Below are 23,585 nucleotides of genomic sequence, written 5' to 3' on the forward strand. Positions count from 1 at the left end.
TGATATAAGCCATCAAAAAATATCATGTAACAACCCAAACTTTAAGATTCGTAACGCCACTTGATCGAGAAAATACAAGAAGTCGGAGATATAACAAGTCCTTAGCAGAGCTCGATAAAGAACTTCTACTATAAATGATACTTCTCTGTAAAAGCTTTAGCAGAGCTCGATGAAGAACTTCCGCTGTAAAAGCTACCTTCATAATTCTACCACAAGCTTTATAAAAAATCATCAACTTTGAAAAGTCACAAATCCAATTTCGAATGGCCATACCAAATTCTCCCCCGATTTATAATCAAAAACATGATTATAAAGCCTTCAAATGGTCATTAGAATGATCTTGAATGGATAAAAAATTACTATGCTCCCCCACGACAAAATAATATATAAATGAAGTATAAAATCAAAAAAAGTCGTGAAAAATTGTCGTTATCACAAAAAACGACTTTCCGAACTGCCAAGACTTGATGGAATCTTTATTTTTCTGTTCACAAAAAAATATGTGCGTTAAAAAATCCAAAACTGTTCACCGACCCTTAAATTTGTAATCTTTTCTGAATATAGGGCAGAAATATACCCCTTTATTTGTAACAATTTATGAATATAATTCAGAAGTGCCAAGTCATGATAAATTTAGGGACTAGAAACATCAAATCCCTAAAGTTTCAGGGACTAAAATTGAAACTTTAATATCTTCATTCCCATTTGATTAAATACGACGAACAACAACATCGACTTAATTCCAAAGACCGATTCCAATCAATCCCACTTATACTTTCGTTCAAAGAATAAAGATGCGAATCCAAGCACAATCACACGAACCCAAGTTCGTTTCAAGTTCGTCGATTATACCCCAAAGCGAATCTTTTTTTTCGTTCCCGATTTCTCACCCTTTCGTTCAGAATCAACAAACCAAAGCAAATCGATATCCATACCGAATCCAATCAGAGGTTCGCTTTCTGTTCTCCCCTCTTTCGTTCGTTCACATGCCACTTCCGATTACAATTTCAATTATGAAGGCAAAGAGCCCGATTACCCCAATTTTGACTTTTTGCTTGACTTGACAGTTGCAAGCAGATCCTCAACACATTATAGTTGAGTTCAATTACATTCGTTTCGATCATCACTCACTGATTGCGAATTCATTTGTTTTGATTGTTTGAATCCTCGATAGCAATACCCGCTTGGTGATTTCGAATAGAACTTCAAAGGAAATTCTGAATGCAGTGAACTTCCGATTCTAATAGAAATTCTGACTATGGTTCAAGAGCCGAACACATCCACATCGATTCTGTTATCCCAATTTCAAATGGTTTCGATTTTGACTTTTTTTGGTTTCACCATTCAAATTGAGATACAGTCCAATTTATTCATTCATCATTTGTTCATTATAAGAGTCCGAGATGTGTATTTAACAAACACCCAATCTATACTCCAAAGATCGATTTCTTTCACAAATCATCAATAATTTTCAAGGATCGATACAGATCTTAAAAAATTAAATTGACTCTAGGAATAAGGAAACCGAAGAAAAATGTGATCTTGGACTAAAACAAACAGAAATCGGTTGATTTTCGTACATCAACAAGCAAGAACCCCAAACAAACCATCGATTATTAGTTTTTGACAAATAAGGAAAACCAAACTGGATGAATGAAAACACAAAGAAGCGACGCAAATAGGAGCATTCGATATTATATTGAGGCTAAAGAGATGGATCGTGAACAGTGAAAGTTTAGGCCAGATCAAAAAGAGTGGATTCATAATTGACATTTGATTGAATTAATAAACTGTTCCAATCATAAATACGATCAGAAAAAACAAATTGGATTAACAGAAAATTACCCCGATGAACAATGGATGAACATAAATTTTCATGAACAGTTGCTTGAACAAAATTTTGATTCCAAGACGCCAAAACACCAATAATCTTCAATAACTTGTGCAAAAAATCATCAAATCAAGAACCGATACTTCAAAAATCAATCAATAGATCTTCAAAGACCCGCTCTGATACCACTTGTTGGGATTAAAACCCTAATTGTGATTTGATGAACAAGATGCGGAAAATAAGAACAAACACAAATAATGAAGATAATGTCGAATGATCACTCGATTTATTCAATATGAGGAATAAATTACACTTTCAGCATAGACTAAAGAATCTAACACTACATAAGAAACCTCACATGGCGGCTACATTTTGCCTCACTCTTAACCGTAATTGGGAATAATACATGACTATTTATAGGGAAAAGACAAGTCTTGGGCTTTTAACCTAGAATTCATCAAAGGGGCCCATTGCCATCATCCATGGAGTGCTTTGAAACCCTAAAGAAAGGTTCAATGTCACTAAATCCCTATTGGAAATGAAACATGAAGATGGTAAACCCGTGTGTGCCCACATACTAGGAATGAAATCACACATTGATAGGTTGAAAATGTTAGGTGCATCATTCCCTGATAAGTTAGCTATAGGCTGGGTCCTACAGTCACTCCCTGAATCATATAATGAGTTCAAAAGAAAGTATTATATGATGGATCACGACGCAAACCTCATTGACCTAACTTACATGACCATTGTTGCTGAATCAGAAATGGTTTGGCAAAGGAATGGAGCATATTTGTTGGGAAAGTCAACCAACCATGCTTCAGAGGACGTTCTAGGAGAACCGACCTGTGTTTACTGCCAAGAGAAAGGGCGTTGGATACAAGTCTACCCTAAGAGTCTGAAGAGTCCAGAAGATGGGAGAGTCAAAGAGTATGGCTGTACTTCAGGTAAAATCCACTATTTAACTCGATTAAGTTCCTATTCATTGATTCTTAATACATAATGTGATAAGATTGCATTTGAATGTTTTGCAGGATCGATGAAAAGAGACGAAGCTTGATGAAATAGCAAGATGAATCTAATCATGAAGACATGGATTCGAAGATTAGATTTTGAGCTTAGATAGAATTGTTAGGAATATTTATTACATAGTTTTTCGGTTGATTTTGCATTGTAAGGACAAATGTTTTCCGTTGCTTTTATAAATAAAATAAATTTTGTTTGACGTATTTATTTATTTCCTTGCAATGAAATCAATATGAAAATTGATGTTCCTATATTTACAACAAATGGATGTGATTCTTAATTATGTTGTTTGTGGAAATGTCGAAAATTTACCAAATAGGGAAAGTTTCTCATCGCCAAGTTTCTATTGGATAGAGATATGGAATCGTACAACAAGAATCGTATGATGAATGAATAAATTTTCACATTTGGAAATTAGACTAATTCGTTGACAAAGTGTCAAGTGAAGGACTAGGAGATCAAGTACACAAGGTTATGTGTTGATCAAGTCCACCACAAGAGTAACAAAGATATTCGTCATGATTTACTAAAAGTTTAGCAAATATGATTACACTTATAAGATTAAGTGTAATTCTGAATTGATTGTAAAAGTTTAAATCAATAAGCAGAACGAATAAGAAGAATCAAGTAGGCAGAAAGATAAAAGTTTCTCTATTCTAAGAAGAAGGGAGAGTACCTTTTATTATGTTTTATGATAAGTCTTGATGATTAAGAACCATATCTCAAATGATCCTCTAAGTAAGTCTTAGTACAATTGTATGTCTAAGAAGAGGAATCAAGAATTGAAAGAAATGGTTAAATCAAGAAGTCAATCATACTTCATTCCAAAACAAGTCTTAGAGTTAGATTGTGACATTGAGTAATAAGAAGATTTATAACATTCATCAAATGAGGAAAGTTGTGATGTCTTGGATAAGACAAAGACCAACTAGTACGTATTTATGAAGTGGTTTGATAAAAACTACACTAACTCTTGAATATTTGTCAAGAAATGTTTATTGACAAGAGAATCTTATATGTCGAAGAGTCAGTGGGAGTCTTAATGGTCTTCAAAGGTTTCAAGAACAAATTAAAATAAACCTTATTGATCATCACTAGCACAAGACTTGAGGTTTATAACCTATCGTGTTGACGTTATTTTGTTTCTGTGCCATTCCAATTGAGTTAATTATGCATGTGAATTCTATGAGTTCTCATTTGAATGCATAAAAGGCAAGGACCTTAATCAATGAAAAGTACATTGACAGGAAAGGGTGAGCTGCTTAACTGCTTGGAAGACATGGTGGGCAGCCATGTTACCATAAGGCAAGAAATCAAGATTGAGAATGTTCGGTCCATATGAGTTTGGATTTGTTGCAAACTTTGGTTTTGACAAATTCACATGGATAGGAACACACACATACACCATTAAATCTAAGTGTCATAAGATTCCCTCCTTCATGAAAAGGACTGTGAGGAAATGCTTTCACTAAGAGAGATTTTAAGAAGACAACAATTGCAAAATTGTATTCTCGAATTCGATTATGGTTACGACATCCCTTTCCATTATTCGAATTGTGAGATTTGGCAATTAGTCTTAATTGGTTAGACACACATATGATTTATCTAAGGAAAAGGTGTATAAATTTGAGAAGCCTTGATAAATGATTATCATAGTATAAGGTATTAGAAACATGAACTTAATAAATTCAATAAGTATTGTTTTTCTGAAAGTTAAGTTGTTTTCTGAATACATGTCAAAGCTAGTGGGAGCTCAAGTGTTATGTTTATAATAATCATCATGGTAGTGGGAGCATAAATGTTATGATTGTATGATTATTAAGGCAAGTATTGCAAGTTAGCAATATTAATTATAGAAAACAAGAGTCATACTTTGCAAAGTTGTAAGGGTTGAATAGTTTTTTTGCTATAATTAAGGGAGAGAATATTATGCTTCATTTCAAATCTAAAGGCTTATGTTGTGGAATGTTAATAGATTTAGTCAAGAGTACATAGTGCATTCTCAAAATTTCGATTATGATTATATTCGAATTGTGAGAACATAGTACATAGAATATTATGGTAGAAGATTGATAAAGTATCAAATCTTTATGTAAGACATTATGAATCGTGTCCCATACGCTTCGGGTATAGGATCAATTGCAAATGCTATAATATTTGACCATTCTAAAATTTTCCAAATGTCTAGCGCATTTAGAGGGAAAAAGGACAAGAATCGGTTTTGACTAAGATAATTAAACAACTCTCAAAGGACAATCCAAAGTTCGCCGAGGATTGGTCGCTTGTGAGTAGTTGGAAGTATAGTATTGGATGGAGTACATCGACATTATTATGAATAAATAAGATTCAATTAAGAAGATGTTGTTATATGGTAGGTATGGAAAGGTTTCCATATTGGGAGTTAAATTTTGAGAATCTATGTCTAGATTAGAAACTTTTATGCAAAAGGATGTTCAAAGGAATGTACTTTGAGTGAGAGACATCATATCTAAGGAATTGTATTGTAACAATCTCCGATAGAGGACTTTGTAATATCGTTGACAATAGTCTTTGTGACTTTTTGTACTATGACATTACAAAAAGGATCATTGCATAAAATGTTAGAATCTAACATATTCTATATGTTGGATTAGTGTCTAAGTCCATAACTATTTTGGTATGTACTTGACCCGATAGTGCATGGTCCTTTTGGGTTACCTTCACCAAAGCAACTTGATAGGATGAATTATGGAGAAAAATGATTAAATATGATTTATTAATATATTATGAGAATAATATATTAAAGGAGAAATCATATTGTTTAACTAATATTAGTTAAGAATTAATTGATAATTATTTTTGTGGCTAAAAGAGATTAATTAAACTTAAGGGACTGGAATTGTAATTATAAGATAATTGCAATTGGGCTATAGATTGCCTTATTATATAAGGTTGGACGAATTCTATGGGAAACCCATTAGAAATCGTCCAAGGCCTTTAAGAAAGGAATCCATGGGCTGCTTAGGGCTTAAGTAGTTAGATTAGGGTTTCCTAGTTTAAAACCCTAATAGCCTACATGTATAAATAGCACCCTTAAGCCCCAAAAACGTGGTGAACTGGTTCTCTAGGGTTTTGGATGATTTTAGGCAGCCTCCTTCTCTTCTCCTCTTCATCCTCTTGCTCTTGGTGTTTGTGAACCATTATAGGAGTGACATTTATGACTCTAAGCTTTCTAAAGTCATTACAAGAAGGATTTGAGATTGTTATTGCTACATAACAATCAAGGTAATATCTTAAACCCATTATTATGTTACTATCGTTTATCATATGCTAGAATTAGGGTTATAGTCTTGGATAAATTGCATGTACAAAAGAGAAACCTAGATCCAAGCATTAGGGTTTGTATGAGCACATAGGATGTTCTTATGACCAAAACCCATCAGTTCATTCGTCCCCAAATCAAAAACTTAAAGTTTCGTTCTATTTTCTCTACTCAAACAAACAAAATCACAACACCATATGAACGAAACTTCTTCTCTTCGTGTGAAATTTCTTTTTCCAAATACCTTTCATTCCATTCCCATTTTGTTTAAACCCAAAACATCAACAAATCGTTTTCCCAAAAGACTTCGTCATCAACAAACGAAACCTTCAAATCTTCGCATATGAGACTAGTCACATCATAATCTGTTCATCTTGACTTCGTACAATCGATTTCACATTTCCAGATCAACGAGAAAAACAATTTCGTTCCCAAGTATACCTTCGAACATCAACTCCAAACTCTTTCCAGTTCATACCCTTCGATTTCAATTTAACGACTCCAAAATCAAATTGAAAATTCAAGCTTTCGATTCAAACATCACACATCAATCGATTCTTAATGTTTTGATTCCAAGTTTAAACTTTTGATTCCTTATCCATTCAGCCAAATTTAAGAACCTCTAAAATCGATTTTGACTTTCAACATAACAAATCGATTTCTAAAAAATACCTAACACAACTTTCTCAACTCGATTCACAAATTAAACACTGAATACCAAACAATTTTCAAATGTTCTTCAATTGTTTGACAATAGTTCTTGATTGGTCATCGAAATCAAAGGAACAATTGATGATTTCTCAAGACCGAGATCATCATCGAATATTAATCAAAAATCAAAATCGATTTCGAGTTAATCAAAAGTCGATAAATAGACATGAGTCTTAAGAACTAGTCAAAATCCAACAATCATCCAGAAGAACTTTGAATTAAATAGAAATAAAAAATTATTCAAGAATACATGATCTGGAAGCGAATTAAGAAGAATGTATGAAGCGTTTCAATTTTTGATTAAAAGATATTTTAAGCTTCATGAATAGTAGATGATTGGGCTCAAAGAAATCGGATACTAACAAATATGAACAGTAATGGATTCAAATTTTGGGTTCAAAATTTAACAATAACTAGATCGGGATTTGATCAAAAAAATTTTTATTGGATCACAACAAATGGGTTTTTCAAGAAAAATTTGATCCAATGAGTCAAACGATCAAAAATTTAAAACGCAACGCACGAATTCAATTATTACAAGAGATCATAGAGAGAGACTCACCAAAATTGATCAAATTGCGACAAAAATTTGTCAAACCGAGAATCGTTCTTCAAATATCACCTTGATCTTGAAGACCCGCTCTAATACCAATTGTAGTGACAAAGAATATGGTTTGGCATGCGGAATTAAAGCTTGCACAATTTGAACATGGTTATTTGGGTGCTAAAAGATATATTCGATCATAGTAATTGAGTACAAAAAGGGATCTAGTCTAGAGCTTCATAAATATCTCACTCACTAATCACTATAAACTACATCTGTCAAGCACACCTCTACAAGTGGACAAACCCACCTTATATAGAGGTGTTTACATGTCTCTCTCTCACTTTAAAATACAAATGGGTCAAAAGGCTAAAGCACCACATGCAAGTGGGTTTTACAAAAGTCAAACATTTACAAAGTCATTCATGAAGAACTTTGTACCCCAACATTTGATGAATCAAAGAATCAAGTATAAAATGAATTATAGAGTTAATTCAAAGTAAGTATGCGAGATTTGAACACCGATGTAAATATGATCTGTTTGGCTCTATTACGCTTTATCAAAGTTTACAGATTACAAAGAATATTCTGTAAAGACTTCGTTACTAAGACACTAGTAACTACTCCTATTTATAGGAGAGGAAAGCGTACAAAAAATATACTAAGGTCTAAAATATTATGTTTCGAATATTATGCCTTAGTAAAATAAAAATACAAAAAGATTCGAAGACTCTAAATACAAACTTCGACTATTACAACACTTTGACTCTAACAATCCTTCTGCATTGCTTAGTGGTATTCCTAGTCGGGGCTAGGGGTAGGTACGAAAAAAGGATGATCATCGTACTTAGGGTATGGTTCTGGAGTTTAGACTAATGCGCTCCTAGTTTTCGGGTAGTATGTTGATGGTGTTGGTTGTGGTTGTAGTTTTGAGAATTCCCGGTTTGAGTGGTTTTCACTAAAAGTTGGGTGTTTAGCTAGGAAGAGAAGATAGTTGTTGCGGTTTAGTATTTTCAATTTATTGGATTGTTTGATGGCAATTATGGGATACTGAGTGGTCTCTCGAGTTTTCATTATAAGATGCCTTGATTTTGTAGTGGTTTGAGGAAGCTTATGGGATATATTGGCGTTCTTTTCAGAGACTCTAACCAAGATGGATTTCGAGGAAGAAATCCAGTTTAAGTAGGGGAGAGTTGTAACATCCAATTTCGAGAAGTTTCTTATTTTAGAATTTTGGACAATAACTGGATCAAGTAAAAGCCTTGGGTTTCAATGGAATGGGGTTTAGAACATAATGGATGTTGATAATATTGTTATGTGATCTAATCCTTGGTTTTGTATTTTGGAGTCAAAGGGGAAAGTGGGAAAAATGATGTTTCGGGCTTCCTTTATGGATTATGGTTTTTATTTTAGAATTTGTTAAGTGAAAATTAACTAGATAGAAGTGCGGGGCTCGCAAATACCTTTCTGTAGATGTAAGGATCGTCGAAAACAGAGTTGAAACGAAGAAGTTATGATTGTTTGAAGTTGAAAAGGATTGGGTGAAAACTGTCACCACGGAGTGGTGAGATGGGACCATGAGGTGGTGGTCACTACGGAGTGGTGAGTTGGACCATGAGGTGGTGGTCAACATGAAGTGGTGAGTCAGACCACAAGGTGGTGACATGTTAGGACCATGCCCATGATTTTAGGGTTTTCAACGTGTTTAAGCTTAATGTTTCATATTTTTGGGCATTTTATCAGCCCCCACCACCTCTAAGAACCCTTTGGAGAAACCCTGGCCTCCACCTTAAAGATTTGAACTCCTCTCTTCTCCTCTCTCCTCTTTTGGATGCCTTTTATGCTATTTTGTAACACCGTGATTTTCAAGGCAAAATTTTCATTTAATTAATCAAATTAATATTAAATCACTTGTTTAAAATCTCATACACATTTGAATTACAAAAACATAATTCCATTTTCACTTAGTAGAAAACCAGGATCCTCCAGAATACAACTCTTTCTTTGGTGTGTACAATCGAGCCGGTGCCATCCCGCGTTACTGAAAGAACCTGAAACAACATACATAAAACACTGTAAGCACGAAGCTTAGTGAGTTCCCCAATATACACCTTACGCACATACACCTTTCCAGGCCCTGACCTTCCGGTCCACTGCACAATGCCTTCCGGCCCATGAGATAATCGCCTTCCGGCCCATAACGTGTTGCCTTCCGGCCCATAGTACATTGCCTTCCGGCCCTTAACATATTGCCTTCCGGCCCATAACATATTGCCTTCTGGCCCATAACATATTGCCTTCCGGCCCATAACCTATTGCCTTCCGGCCCATAACATATTGCCTTCCGGCCCAAAAACATATACGGCACATAATACATTTACTCTAACACATAAAGCACATATATCATATATCATACCTGACCTTTCTGTTACATAACACTTTGCCTTCCGGCCCATATAAACATGCATATCACACGTAGCAACTAACTTTCCATTTATAGCATACATACATAACACATAACATAATCGACCTTCCGGTCACACAATCAAACCCTTCCGGGTACAGTATAGTGAGAAGACTCACCTCGTGGATGCTGGAAGTTAGCAACTCCTGAAATCACTTGCACCTGATCCGCCGAGCTACAAGCTCCCTGAATGATGTACCTTCTGTGTCCCCAAACTTCAGAACTCGAATCCCTTGCAGTTACTTTAGCCAAAACCCTTCTCCTCCTTGCACAACAATTCCTTCAAGGTCACCAATGGCCTACAAGCTTGCTCTAGATGCCACAGCCGCTTAGGGTTCTTCTCAATCGACCAAAAGACGAGCAATGATGGCATAAGATCCCTTATATACGACCCAAAACTGAACGGCTAGGGTTTTTCGCTGAACAGTGTCGACTCGCCGAGTCCATATATGGACTCGTCGAGTCCAGTCGCGAACCCGCGACCAAGTCTGCGACCCTACTCGGCGAGTCTGGCTCCAACTCGCCGAGTCTCCCCTTTAAAACACCCCAAAATGCACTTTAACAATACTTGAGATTTTGGGCTGTTACAATTCTCCCCCACTAGAATCAGACTTCGCCCTCGAAGTCTTACTCTGAAAATAGTTCTGGATGCTGCTCCCGCATCTTACGTTTCGGCTTCCCTAGTCACTTCCGATCTCTTCCGAGGTTGCCACTGAATCAATACCAGAGGTACCTCCTTGTTCCTCAGAACCTTAATCTTCCGATCCCTGATGGCCACTGGCCTCTCGGCGTAACACAGGCTCGCATCCACCTAATTGTTCTCTAGTGGAACCACTGCTGACTCATCTGCTATACACTTCTTCAATTGCGACACATAAAAAGTGTCATGGATCCATCCCAATTCCGTTGGCAGCTCCAAACGGTAGGCCACCCGTCCTACCCTCGCAATTTCACGAAAAAGCCCAACATATCGGGGCCCCAACTTGCCCCTCTTCCTGAACCGAATCACCCCTTCCCAAGGAGAGACCATTAGAAGTACGAAGTCGCCGACCTGAAACACATGCTCGTAACGGCGTCTGTCTGCTTAACCATTCCTGTCAACTCTAAACGATCATTACTCTCTGATTAACCTGTCGCATCTGCTCTGTCGACTAAAGCACGATCTCTGTACTGTCCGCCACTCCCTGCAACCGAGGATTACCCAAGATGCAACTCTGCTCTAAATCTCAATGATCACTCGACCCATAAGGGTTGTGAAACCCTGAATCACCGGGTCCCCGATCCAAAGCCCACATTATCCATTTCGGAACGACTGAGAGACCCATTCTCACTCTTAGAGCAACTCTCACGAGTTCTCCGCTTGAAATCGTATACACATGCTGCACTAGCCCCCAACATACCTTCCTCTTCCCTTACTTAGGGAAATCCGCTTGACGACCTTGTCACTACTCCATGTATCGCACATGCTCTGGATCTGCTCACAAGGACTCTCGGGTCCATGCGTTACCTTTCCTCAGCAAATGAGGATCCGACACCACCTCCTATGCAATAGGTCATAGGGCGGCATACTAATGCACTAATGATGGCTGTTGATATGAGACAACTCAACCAAGGATCAATACGTACCGCGGCTTTCTCAGAAATCTAATGCACATGCCCGAAGCATGTCTTCGAGCGTCTGGATCGTTTACTCTCTCTAAAGTGTCCTCAGATATCATCATGCTAAGCTCCTTTCCCATATTCCTCCTCAAGACTGAGTACTGGATCAGCTTTTGGCTTCACATCTGAGCCCCCAACTGTCACCCATCTCATGACCCAAATATTCCACTTTCTCCCCGTGACCACTATCCCGACCCAGTGACACGCAAGTCACAAAATTCTCTTTTCCTCGTGCGAGCAATACAATCCAACCGAGGATCGTCTCAACTCTAATCTCTGGGTTCTGCTGTGCATATTCGTCGCGTATATCCCCGCATCTCCCGACAGGGACGGATACCCCCGTCTTGCCCCCGATTCAACATCTAGGCTCCAAAAACTCAATAATAGGACTTCTCAAACCCAAAACTCTTCTACACCATAAACTTCTCGGAAAACATTCCAACATCGTATTCTCTTGCCATTTAATGAGTACTGCGACTCCACGCGGTATCACAACATCTTCTGAATAGTGAGTACTGCGACTCGAATATCCACCACCGACTATGGAGACAATCAACATAACAAATGCTCATCTCTGCGAATATCCACTCCCTCAAATAATCTCCCTGGATACCCATACCCGAAGGGCTCCCACTAGATCCACAGATACTTGATATGCCACACGTCGATTCAATTCAGGATTCATGAGTAACTCCGAAATAAAGATATCATACCCGGATATCTCAGAATACCTCAACCGAACATCACAAGATCCTGCCACGACCACTAATCTCCTGCCCCAAGTATCATGTAGATACAATAATACATCTCCTCGGAATCCCATAAATAGATCTACATTTTCCCACATTGCATCTCCGACGCATATAATTTCCCGATTGGAATACGAGAAAACGCTGACGCTACGAAATATGCTGAAAATTCTCCGAAACCCCTCTTCCGACGCTCAAAATCCAACCAAGAATGCGCATACCGACCCAAACATTCTCTATCTACTTGTAACGACACCAAACCCCTGTCATAGATACATTCGTTCTCCTCCTCGAGTACTTCCCGCATTAACTCACTCTGACCCTCTTCCTCAATCATTGACACCTCTGGTCTCATGATTTCTTATAGCATATCTCTATACTTCACTTATAACCACTCTTGGAAAATCCTTGCTTTCCTATATACTGCACCCGGTTCTCCCCCACTAGGGTTCGAACCATCGCCAATTAGCACACACCCAACCCACAACTATTTTTCACCAGTGAAATCGCATCTGCTCCAGGAAGGTGCTACGCAACGCCCGGTAATTCCCCCTTAAGGAAATCAATCAACCCTCTATACTCTGAACCTCTGATTAACTCTCCAAGAACTTCTCATCACAACCGCCTCTAATCGATCCAAATCCCATGCCAAACTGGCACTAAGCATCTAAACTGTCCAATGACATCCCTGACTCATATAATGCACCACCAAATCATCGTTCCTCTCACCTCGACTCATCAACCAATGTCCCAACACCGGAATTGTCCCAAGGACAAGGACCCACTCCCAACATAGACGAAAACTCTCTGCACTGCAAAGCTCGACTGAACTCTCCGCTGCTACCACTATGACGTATCCTACTATCCTCACTTAGGTGTAGTGTGGTTTTTGACTACCTCAGTCCCAACTGACTGTCTGCTCACGATAAGTCACTGCCTCGCGGCATACCTGCTACCTGATACTCTAAGGGAAAACATTGTCGATAACTACCTGTAGGGTGTACTCCCAAATCCACCCCTGAAACATCAAGCCCCTCGTGTATTGCTCACAAACATAAATGACACCACCCTTCTAGAAGATGGCCTCCCCCTTATCGCCTGATTGTTTGACTCAACCGAAATTTTTCCCCTGTCTTTAACTTCTTACCAAAATACTCCGATGGGCACTCGCCTTTCCTCTCGGGGAACGCCTCCCCATACTCAACCATGGTCTACAGGCCTAAAACCCATAGCATCCGACCTCTACCTCATCAATCATGACCCGATAGCAAGATAGTCACAAGCATCATCCGCTACAAACCCTGGTACTCATCCCATGACGTCCCTTCTCAATCTGTTCCGGTGTATGGTACCCGAACCATAACATCACTCCTCAATCTGCTCCGATGTATGATACTCGAACCATAACATCTATCCTCAAGCTGTCCTGATGTATGGTACCCTGACCATAACATCACTCCGCAACCCGCTCCGATGTATGGTACTCGAACCATAGCATCTATCCTCAATCTATTCCGATGTATGGTACCCTGACCATAACATCACTCCGCAATCTGCTCCGATGTATGGTACTCGAACCACAGCATCTATCCTTAATCTGTTCCGATGTATAGTACCCTGACCATAACATCACTCCGCATTCCGTTCCTTAGGATCTTCAGAATGCTCCTTGTATCAAGTATGGGTCCTCTGCTTTCAGTAGTACGGGCCCATACTACCTTCCACATCTACCCATACTTTCCACACAGACCATCCCAGAGTTCCTAAGTAGCTGATCGACCTCCTCTTTTACCAATCCATCGTGCGTACTCGCTCCCCAGCGAAATCCTCTACTCTACCAGCGTACTCATCTGGCTAGGTTTACTCCCTAGTCCCTTCCGCCGTCCTCCCACTTCTTTGCTATCAGCTGCTGAAGAGCTCCTAATGATGCCAACCATCTACCTCCTGAGTATCGTCATACTCACGTAGTAGCTGACTCCCATCATCGAGAATTCCACAAAGCATAAAGCAAGCAGCATTCGAGCATCGAAGAATACATAGGACTCCTTATCTGTGATAGCTCCACCTTCTCGGCTCATCCTCGGAAGTACCACTGAACTCTGTAGCTCTACCCCTCGTGCATCCTAACTGGATATTCTCGCTCATCACATATTTAAAAGCATAACGCACATATGACAACAAATCCTAGGCTAAGGCATCACAAATTAGGCCATTCTAGTCCTAAGATATGAAATACCTAGCCTGTCTCTAGCATGCAATAATATCTCATAAAGTGCATAATAGATATTTCATAACACAAAAGTAAGGGTATTTTGGGAAATCACCGTTTGGCTCTGGCTGATTGTACACACTGCTCTTTCTTGCTTTCTCTTTGAACTCTTATCCACTTTTAGAAAACTATTTATTTGAAAACTTTTTCTTATTTCCTCAGTTTGAGTCCAGATTTACCCGAAGGCGCATCCGAATCCCTCAAACCAAGGCTCTGATACCAATTTGTAACACCGTGATTTTCAAGGCAAAATTTTCATTTAATTAATCAAATTAATATTAAATCACTTGTTTAAAATCTCATACACATTTGAATTACAAAAACATAATTCCATTTTCACTTAGTAGAAAACCAGGATCCTCCAGAATACAACTCTTTCTTTGGTGTGTACAATCGAGCCGGTGCCATCCCGCGTTACTGAAAGAACCTGAAACAACATACATAAAACACTGTAAGCACGAAGCTTAGTGAGTTCCCCAATATACACCTTACGCACATACGCCTTTCCAGGCCCTGACCTTCCGGTCCACTGCACAATGCCTTCCGGCCCATGAGATAATCGCCTTCCGGCCCATAACGTGTTGCCTTCCGGCCCATAGTACATTGCCTTCCGGCCCATAACATATTGCCTTCCGGCCCATAACATATTGCCTTCCGGCCCATAACCTATTGCCTTCTGGCCCATAACATATTGCCTTCCGGCCCAAAAACATATACGGCACATAATACATTTACTCTAACACATAAAGCACATATATCATATATCATACCTGACCTTTCTGTCACATAACACTTTGCCTTCCGGCCCATATAAACATGCATATCACACGTAGCAACTAACTTTCCATTTATAGCATACATACATAACACATAACATAATCGACCTTCCGGTCACACAATCAAACCCTTCCGGGTACAGTATAGTGAGAAGACTCACCTCGTGGATGCTGGAAGTTAGCAACTCCTGAAATCACTTGCACCTGATCCGCCGAGCTACAAGCTCCCTGAATGATGTACCTTCTGTGTCCCCAAACTTCAGAACTCGAATCCCTTGCAGTTACTTTAGCCAAAACCCTTCTCCTCCTTGCACAACAATTCCTTCAAGGTCACCAATGGCCTACAAGCTTGCTCTAGATGCCACAGCCGCTTAGGGTTCTTCTCAATCGACCAAAAGACGAGCAATGACGGCATAAGATCCCTTATATACGACCCAAAACTGAACGGCTAGGGTTTTTCGCTAAACAGCATCGACTCGCCGAGTCCATATCTGGACTCGTCGAGTCCAGTCGCGAACCCGCGACCAAGTCTGCGACCCTACTCGGCGAGTCTGGCTCCAACTCGCCGAGTCTCCCCTTTAAAACACCCCAAAATGCACTTTAACAATACTTGAGATTTTGGGCTGTTACATATTTTGATGAAGTTTAAAGATCAAGAAGGTTTATCTGGTTTCAAGGAACGATGCTTCAAGTTTGGATTATCAAAGCCACTACATTTATGGACTATTGTAAGTATGAAGTTCCAATCTTGTTATCTATGTTCTTTAGATCTTGTTATTTAAGGTTTTTAGCACTATTGGTCCATTTTATGAGTGATGTTGGAGTTGAGTGGATTCCAACACCTTTTGATCAGTTTGGAGTGTTTCTTGGACCTCATGGACTAGGAAACTTATGATATTTTTCCCTTACCATTTAGCTATAAAAGTTAACTTGGTCTTTTAAGCCATTTTGGTGTAATAAAGTTTAGATATTGGATGATTGTGGCATTATCATGGATAAAGTTGAAGACTTTATCCCTCTAGACACCTTGTTGATTTAGATCTGAAAGTGGGAGACTTAGACTTTATGGATTAAGTGGAGAAAGATGCATTTTTGGGTCCCTTTGAGACGTAAAGCCTAGATCATTGTGGTTTGGACCATCCTAATGGATAAAGTTGGAAAATTTATCCATTATGAAGCTATTAGGGATCAGATATGATGATTTTAGCCTTAGTCCTTATGGATTAAGACTTTATTTAATAAAATACTTTTATCCTGAAGACCACGGCTTGGTAGCAGGACTTATCATGCATATTTTGTCTGGGCATGGCCATGGGGTGGTGGCATGTTTGCCACAACGTGGTACCAAGATTTTGACCGAGACTGGATTGAGTGGCCACGACGTGGGTGTCAACTGGATTGACTTTAACGAGGGTTTGACCAAGTTAGACTTAAGGGTTTTTTTTTGTTATTTTGAGTTATAGTTGAGATTTGTCAGTATTGTTTTTTAGATGACTGGTGGAGCTAATATTCGAAGTAGTGTCCTATCCAGCTATCCGTTCAGACTGAAAGTTGAGTTTTCTTCACTGTACTCGTGGGTTGAAGGTACCAATTCCGACCCACTAGGTTATGTATCCTAGTATAGAGGATGTTTCTTTGTTGTAGTGATTTGATATATCTGTGTCTTGGTATATTGGATGTTGGTATGTGGTAGTGATCTGTAGATCTGCCTGTTTGTCTGACTGGTTATATGATTCTTTTTTTGCTGGATACACGTTATCTGTTATGTATATGTCGACATGGTATGGTTGGGTTGGGGCAATCCTGCTTTGTATGGAAGCCAACAAACCTAAGAGTAAGTCATACATAAGTTGTAGGCCAGTAAGGCAAGCCAGACTTATGTTGTGGGCTCGGGAGCAATCCAGACATAAGCTGTGGGCCAGTAAGGCAAGCCAGACTTATAATGTGGGCTTTGGAGCATGCTAAACATGAGTTGTGGGCCGGAAGGCAAGCCAAACTCATGTTGTGGGTTCGGAGGTAATCCATTATGTTATATGTGGACTCATTATGCATGTTATTATATGTTTGTACGATGGTATATTGAGGGAACTCACTAAGTTTCATGTTTACAATTTTAGTTTATTGTTTCAGGTATTTCAGATGATTGGGATAAGATGATGACGTAATCGTGCACATCCTTCGAATTTTATGTTATTGGATTCTTGGATACTCTGATTTATAAATTATACTTTTGAAACAATGTTTTTGTAGACAATTATTATCTTGGTATTGTTTCGGAGAAATGGAAATTTTAGTTTGATTTTTGGGATGTTACATTTTTGGACGGGTGGAAGGGAAACACACGTGTATTAATCTAATAGGAGTTTCCCCTCACGTGGGCACGTGGGCTTGGGAGTGAGGTTTTCACTGTGGGGCAGACAGTTTGAAAGCGACCTCATGCAAAGTGACAAAATATAAGAAACCATCCATAGAAAATCTACAAACGTTTCTACCTTTTGCGTTTGATACTTTTTGCTTCTTTGCTATAAAATGTTATAATATGACCACAATCTATAGATGTAATTTTTAAAAGAATTACTTTCATCATCTAAAAAAATTAATGCAATTTGTGTTACGTTTATCTGCTACATCTATAGAAAACTTTTAATAACTTTATTTAACTTCAAAATTTTTGAAATACCTACATAAAAGTGTGACGCTTGATTACAACTGTATCTTTTTTTAACAGCGATTAATACTATTTTATACCGACATTAATGTGTGAAATCATGGAGTGAAAGATTTTAACTTTAGGGAGATTCTCCATTGATTCCTCTTATGTTTTCATTTGCATATTGTCAAAAAGATATAACGGTAGTATACTTAGCCTATAAATTTTGAATTTTGATATGCATTAGATACACAAATTTTTTAAATGTTATAATGTGGAGCAGCGGCAAAATAGGGGTAATTCATGATTAGAGACAAACGAATGGACAGCCCCAAACAGTCCATATTTGGACTTCCACGTAACTAACTTTCTACCTCATTTTAATTAATAAGATTTGTTAGGTGTGTATTATTAATTTTACCCTTTTTGATTTCAAACACTTGCTTGGAGGCAAGAGATCAAGATTTCTAAAGTCAAATCCTCTCATTGCGAGGGGATATTTTTATCTTGATAAGAAACAAGTTCCTTGTTGTAAGTTTAACATCAATTAACTCCAAGAAGCATCCATATATACATATATCTTACGTAGCCTTGATCAACCCCTTTAAAGGTAACTTCATCTTAATATATTGTTTTTGATGCATGGTCGTAGGATTGGATCAAATCAAAAGCTTTTTACATTGTTGTTCCGTTTGGTTCATTCTTGGTTAAGGCAAATTATATTAGATTATTCATTATTGTGGCACAAAGCCTATGCAAATATGAACGTAAGTATAATTCAATTCCTTTACGAAATGCAGCTAGGAATCATATAACATAAGAAAAAACTACCATCATAATATGCCTAATACAGCTAGAGGACGAGGCAATCAAAACGATAAAGATAGTCATCATGCGCATAGTGATAGCATGGAAAGTTCGTCATCATCAAACGCACCTGTCTTAAGACCGCATACAGGTGGAGATGTCCGATGGGAAGCCATTAATTCTATTATTTCAAGAGATCATGATATCGGGCTTAGCCATTTCAAACTGTTGAAGAGACTTGGGTATGGAGATATTGGCAGCGTGTATCTTGTAGAACTTAGAGGAACCAACGCCTTCTTTGCAATGAAAGTGATGGACAAAGCTTCTCTAGCTAGTCGAAACAAACTGCTTCGTGCTCAGACGGAAAGAGAGATTCTGGGCCTTCTTGATCATCCCTTTTTGCCGACTCTCTATTCTTACTTTGAGACCGATAAGTTTTATTGTTTGGTCATGGAATTCTGCAGCGGAGGTAATCTCCATACTCTTAGACAAAAGCAACCCCACAAGCATTTTACCGAGGAAGCAACTAGGTATCATATCAACATCTGTTTTCCATTATTCATATGTAATATGGATGATTGTCTCATCTTTTTCTTTCTTTCTTTCGTTTTTGTTGTTTGAACTTGGATTGGTTTAGGTTTTTTGCATCAGAAGTATTGTTGGCACTTGAATACCTGCACATGTTAGGGATCGTGTACAGGGACCTGAAACCAGAAAATGTACTTGTTAGAGATGAAGGTCATATCATGCTCTCTGATTTTGACCTTTCACTCCGTTGCTCTGTTAATCCAACTCTCGTCAAGTCCTCCTCCGTGCATGGAGGCAACCATATTGGGGCCAATGGTGGTAGTGGAGGTGGAGGTGGTGGAGGTGGTGGAAGTGGTCATGCGGTGGACGACGACAGCGTGGTGCAGAGTAGCAATCAAGCAATGAACTTTTTTCCAAGGATCCTACCTTCAAAGAAGAATCGCAAAGCCAAATCAGATTTTGGGCTCTTTGTCGGAGGTTCCCTTCCGGAGCTAATGGCAGAGCCAACTAACGTGAGGTCAATGTCGTTTGTGGGCACCCATGAATACCTAGCGCCAGAGATCATACGAGGTGAAGGTCATGGGAGCGCAGTGGATTGGTGGACATTTGGCATATTCTTGTATGAGCTATTGCATGGAACAACACCATTCAAAGGACAAGGGAATCGAGCCACACTGTTTAACGTAGTTGGACAACCGTTAAGATTTCCAGAAAATCCCCATATCAGCCATATGGCTCGGGATCTGATAAAGGGTCTGTTAGTAAAGGAACCACAAAAGAGAATCGCGTACAGGAGAGGTGCGACGGAGATTAAACAACATCCATTCTTCGAGGGTGTGAACTGGGCACTCGTAAGGAGTGCACATCCACCGCACATACCAGATCCTGTTGATTTCAGCCAATTTGCTAGCAAGGAGACTGCAGGAAGCCAATCATCCGACAAGAAAGTGTCTGCTGGAAATGCAGGTGCTAGCACTAAGAGTAGCTCTACTGATCCTTCTTATACTAACTTTGAGTACTTTTAGTATATTCAAGAAATCTCCACCCATCACTTAGTCTTCCATACTAGAATGTACAAAGCTAAGTCCATGTATTGATTGATCAATCCACTAGATGGCAGATACCTAATAATATATACATACTTACATATGCATTAGCTTTTGTTCCTTTCGGGTTCTACTTGTTTTGAACCGCAATGTATTTTTATCGTGACAATGGCCATATATCGTTTTCGTGTGATAGTGTAACCTTAATTGGTATTTAAATGCGTTAATTTAGGCACGTGATAACAAGATATGGGGACTGTTTGGAGTGACAATAAAGAAATAAGAAATCATACAACTCAAAACTCTAAGCCAAAATCTTTTTTCATGTTCAATGTCACAATAAAAGGAACGATTCAAAGCAATGGATAAATTTCGTGTTTGCTATCCTAGGTGGACTACCAAAGCAATCGCCAGTTGTAAATAACAATACTCACTCGTTTGTTTCTCATTTAAAACCATGTCATAAAGAAAAGATAAAGAAATATTTCTCTATCATAAATTCACAATATACACGACATATATTTACGACCAACTTAAGTGACTTAATTATAATTAGTAGGTGATCCTGGGTTTCGTCTAAAACGTGTTTTTTTTAAACAAAACTGGACCAAATGTGTCGAGTTCAACAAAATCGAGGGACCATTTATTTAAATTATGTCAATTCCCTCACAAAAATCTTTAAAATATATCGAAAAAAAAAAGAGAAAAAATATAATGTTCAACAAAATAAATGGACCATTTATGTAAATTAAACCAATTTAGGAACTATTTAGTTAAATTAAGCAAATACTCTTACCAAAATCTTTAATATATATAAAAAAAATCAAAAATTGTCAAGTTCAACAAAAATCTACCGACCATTATTGTAAATTAGGCAAATTCCTTAAAATATTTAATATATATAATAAATAAAAATGGGACCAAAAGTGTCTACTTCAACAAAATCAAGGGATCAGTATTGTAAATTTTGCCAATTTCCTAAACTCTTTATATATATATATATATATATATATATATATATATATATATATATATATATATATATATATATATATATATATATATATATATCTTACATACTTATAAAACTTGTATTTTCCCTTGATTGTCATACATTTGAAACCCCCACAATAATTTGCTAAAATCTCATGCATTTGAAACCCACAAACCTTTTCACCTTCTTAATAATTATTCACACAAAATCAGTGGTAATTCATATAAGATAATAATTTGTTAAAATCTCATGCATTTGTATGGTATTAGAACATGTTTGAGTTTTTGGGTTTTAGACTTTACTAAATGGGTAATCTGTTTGATACATTGGATTTGAAGCTATCTTATTCGAATTATCCAAAACAAGAGATAAATTATAATATATGCTCATGCATGTTTTGTACAAGCCTCAATCAAAATACAATACATCATGATCATACAATTAAGTGTCTTTTATTCCATTTTTGGCTTTATAACAAAAGTTTATTTACGTGGCGAAGAAAGAAAACTTGAAGATGAATATTTAGTTTAGATGTTTATATAAGATTTGATTTAAAAATATAATATAGATATAAATACACAAATGTGTGTCAAATACAACCCATCACAAATTTAATGTTATAAACTACAATATAACTTAAAGTGGTTTTCCAAATATAATGTTTATACTATAATATAATATATTAGAAGAATATCATATAGTAGACGAATCCCACATAGTTAGTGTTATATAGTAGACGAATCTCACATATTAGAAGAATACCATACTAGTTGCATAGATAATATATTATAATTATATTTCATTTAAAATATGTTAGGGTTATTTGGTTATTACATTGTTGTATTAGGCACTATAGTCGCATATATTTTGAATGACTCTTAAAAAAAATGATGTCTGTAAGTTGAATATAATGTAATATCTTATGATGTTTATTGAATAATATTATCTTCAATTCAAAACTTTTTAATTGGAATCAACTTTATTATAGTTAAAAAATTTGGCTCCGTTTTTTCTTTTTATTAGTTCTAGAATATGATTTTTTATATTAACTTAAAATATGTCACTATCTTAAAATAGATTGACAATGAGATTTTTTATATTTACTAAAAGTACGGTACCATTTTCTATTCAATAGTAAAATTAACAAAAGTCGTTAAATATGTATTTTTATGAGGTTTAACATAAATAGACAACCACAAATGAGAATCAATATCTAATCAATCATCAACTAATTACATTAGATACTAATGTGTACATAAAAATTACATTTAAAATTTTAAACTAATAGTAAAAAAATTTCATTATTTGTTATGATAAAAAATCTGTAAATCAAAAAATATACATGCTATTTAATCGCATACAAGTTTTATGTACGGTTTATTCACAATACATTAAACCATATATAACCATATTAAACTACATAATTATCTCATTGTGCAACGTGCGGACATTCGTCTAGTATACTTATAAATGAAGCATTTTTTCTTGCACCACATTCATTTGAAACTTCCTTGACTTTTCAAATTCTTTCTAATAATAATTATAATTTAGTTAATTAGGTTAAATAAATATCAAACCTAAAATGTAATCATATATAAACTAAATTTCAATATTAAAATAATATCTTTATTTCTACTAATAAAGTTATGTTTTTTAAATTATAACATATTATACTTAATTTATTAGTTTTAATATATTGTTGGATGTAAACTATTATCATTTTAAAGATACGATTTTGAAACAATTTGTATAAAATACTTAAATTTTTAATTTAAATATAACATTACAAGGTCAACTTAAATATAAATTTTAGTATAACTTAAACAACCCAAAAAATATTTTGTAAAATATTTAAAAATGATAAATTGTTGCGTGTTTCTAATAATGATAATAAGCTAGTTAATAAGATTAAATAAATACCAAACCTAAAGTATAATTATAAATAAACTAAATTTCAATTTTAAAATAATATATTTACTTCTACTTATAAAGTTATGTCTTTAACTTTTAACATATTATACTTAATTTATTACATTTAGTATGATGTCAATTGTAAACCATTATCAGTTTAAAGCTATAACTTTTAAACAGTTTGAATAAAATACGTAAATTATGAACATAAATATAGGATTACAATGTCAACTTAAATATAAATTTTAGTTCCCTTTAAAAACTAAAAAATATTTTATAAATAGTTAAATGTTGTAAATTATAGTGATAAATGCAAACA

The 23,585-nt window shown here is 36.7% G+C and overlaps 1 protein-coding gene across 1 annotated transcript; it reads left to right on the plus strand.

Annotated features, from left to right (window-relative positions):
- The first annotated feature begins 18,416 nt into the window (after positions 1–18,416).
- LOC145015111 (serine/threonine-protein kinase AGC1-7-like) lies at positions 18,417–20,528 on the plus strand. Its single transcript, XM_078973562.1, has 3 exons — positions 18,417–18,590; positions 18,781–19,317; positions 19,425–20,528. Exons 2-3 carry the CDS (start codon positions 18,821–18,823, stop codon positions 20,338–20,340), a joined length of 1,413 nt encoding a protein of 470 aa, XP_078829688.1. The 5' UTR covers positions 18,417–18,590; positions 18,781–18,820; the 3' UTR covers positions 20,341–20,528.
- The last annotated feature ends 3,057 nt before the right edge of the window (positions 20,529–23,585 follow it).

Source organism: Lactuca saligna, chromosome 9 (assembly GCF_052625555.1).
Source record: "Lactuca saligna cultivar CGN05327 chromosome 9, ASM5262555v1, whole genome shotgun sequence".
Lineage (NCBI taxonomy): Eukaryota > Viridiplantae > Streptophyta > Magnoliopsida > Asterales > Asteraceae > Lactuca > Lactuca saligna.

Coding starts and splice junctions, on each gene's coding strand:
- LOC145015111 (XM_078973562.1), top strand. CDS start 18,821: ATGCCTAATACAGCTAGAGGACGAGGCAATCAAAACGATAAAGATAGT. Junction 19,318..19,424: donor TTTACCGAGGAAGCAACTAG/GTATCATATCAA, acceptor GGATTGGTTTAG/GTTTTTTGCATCAGAAGTAT.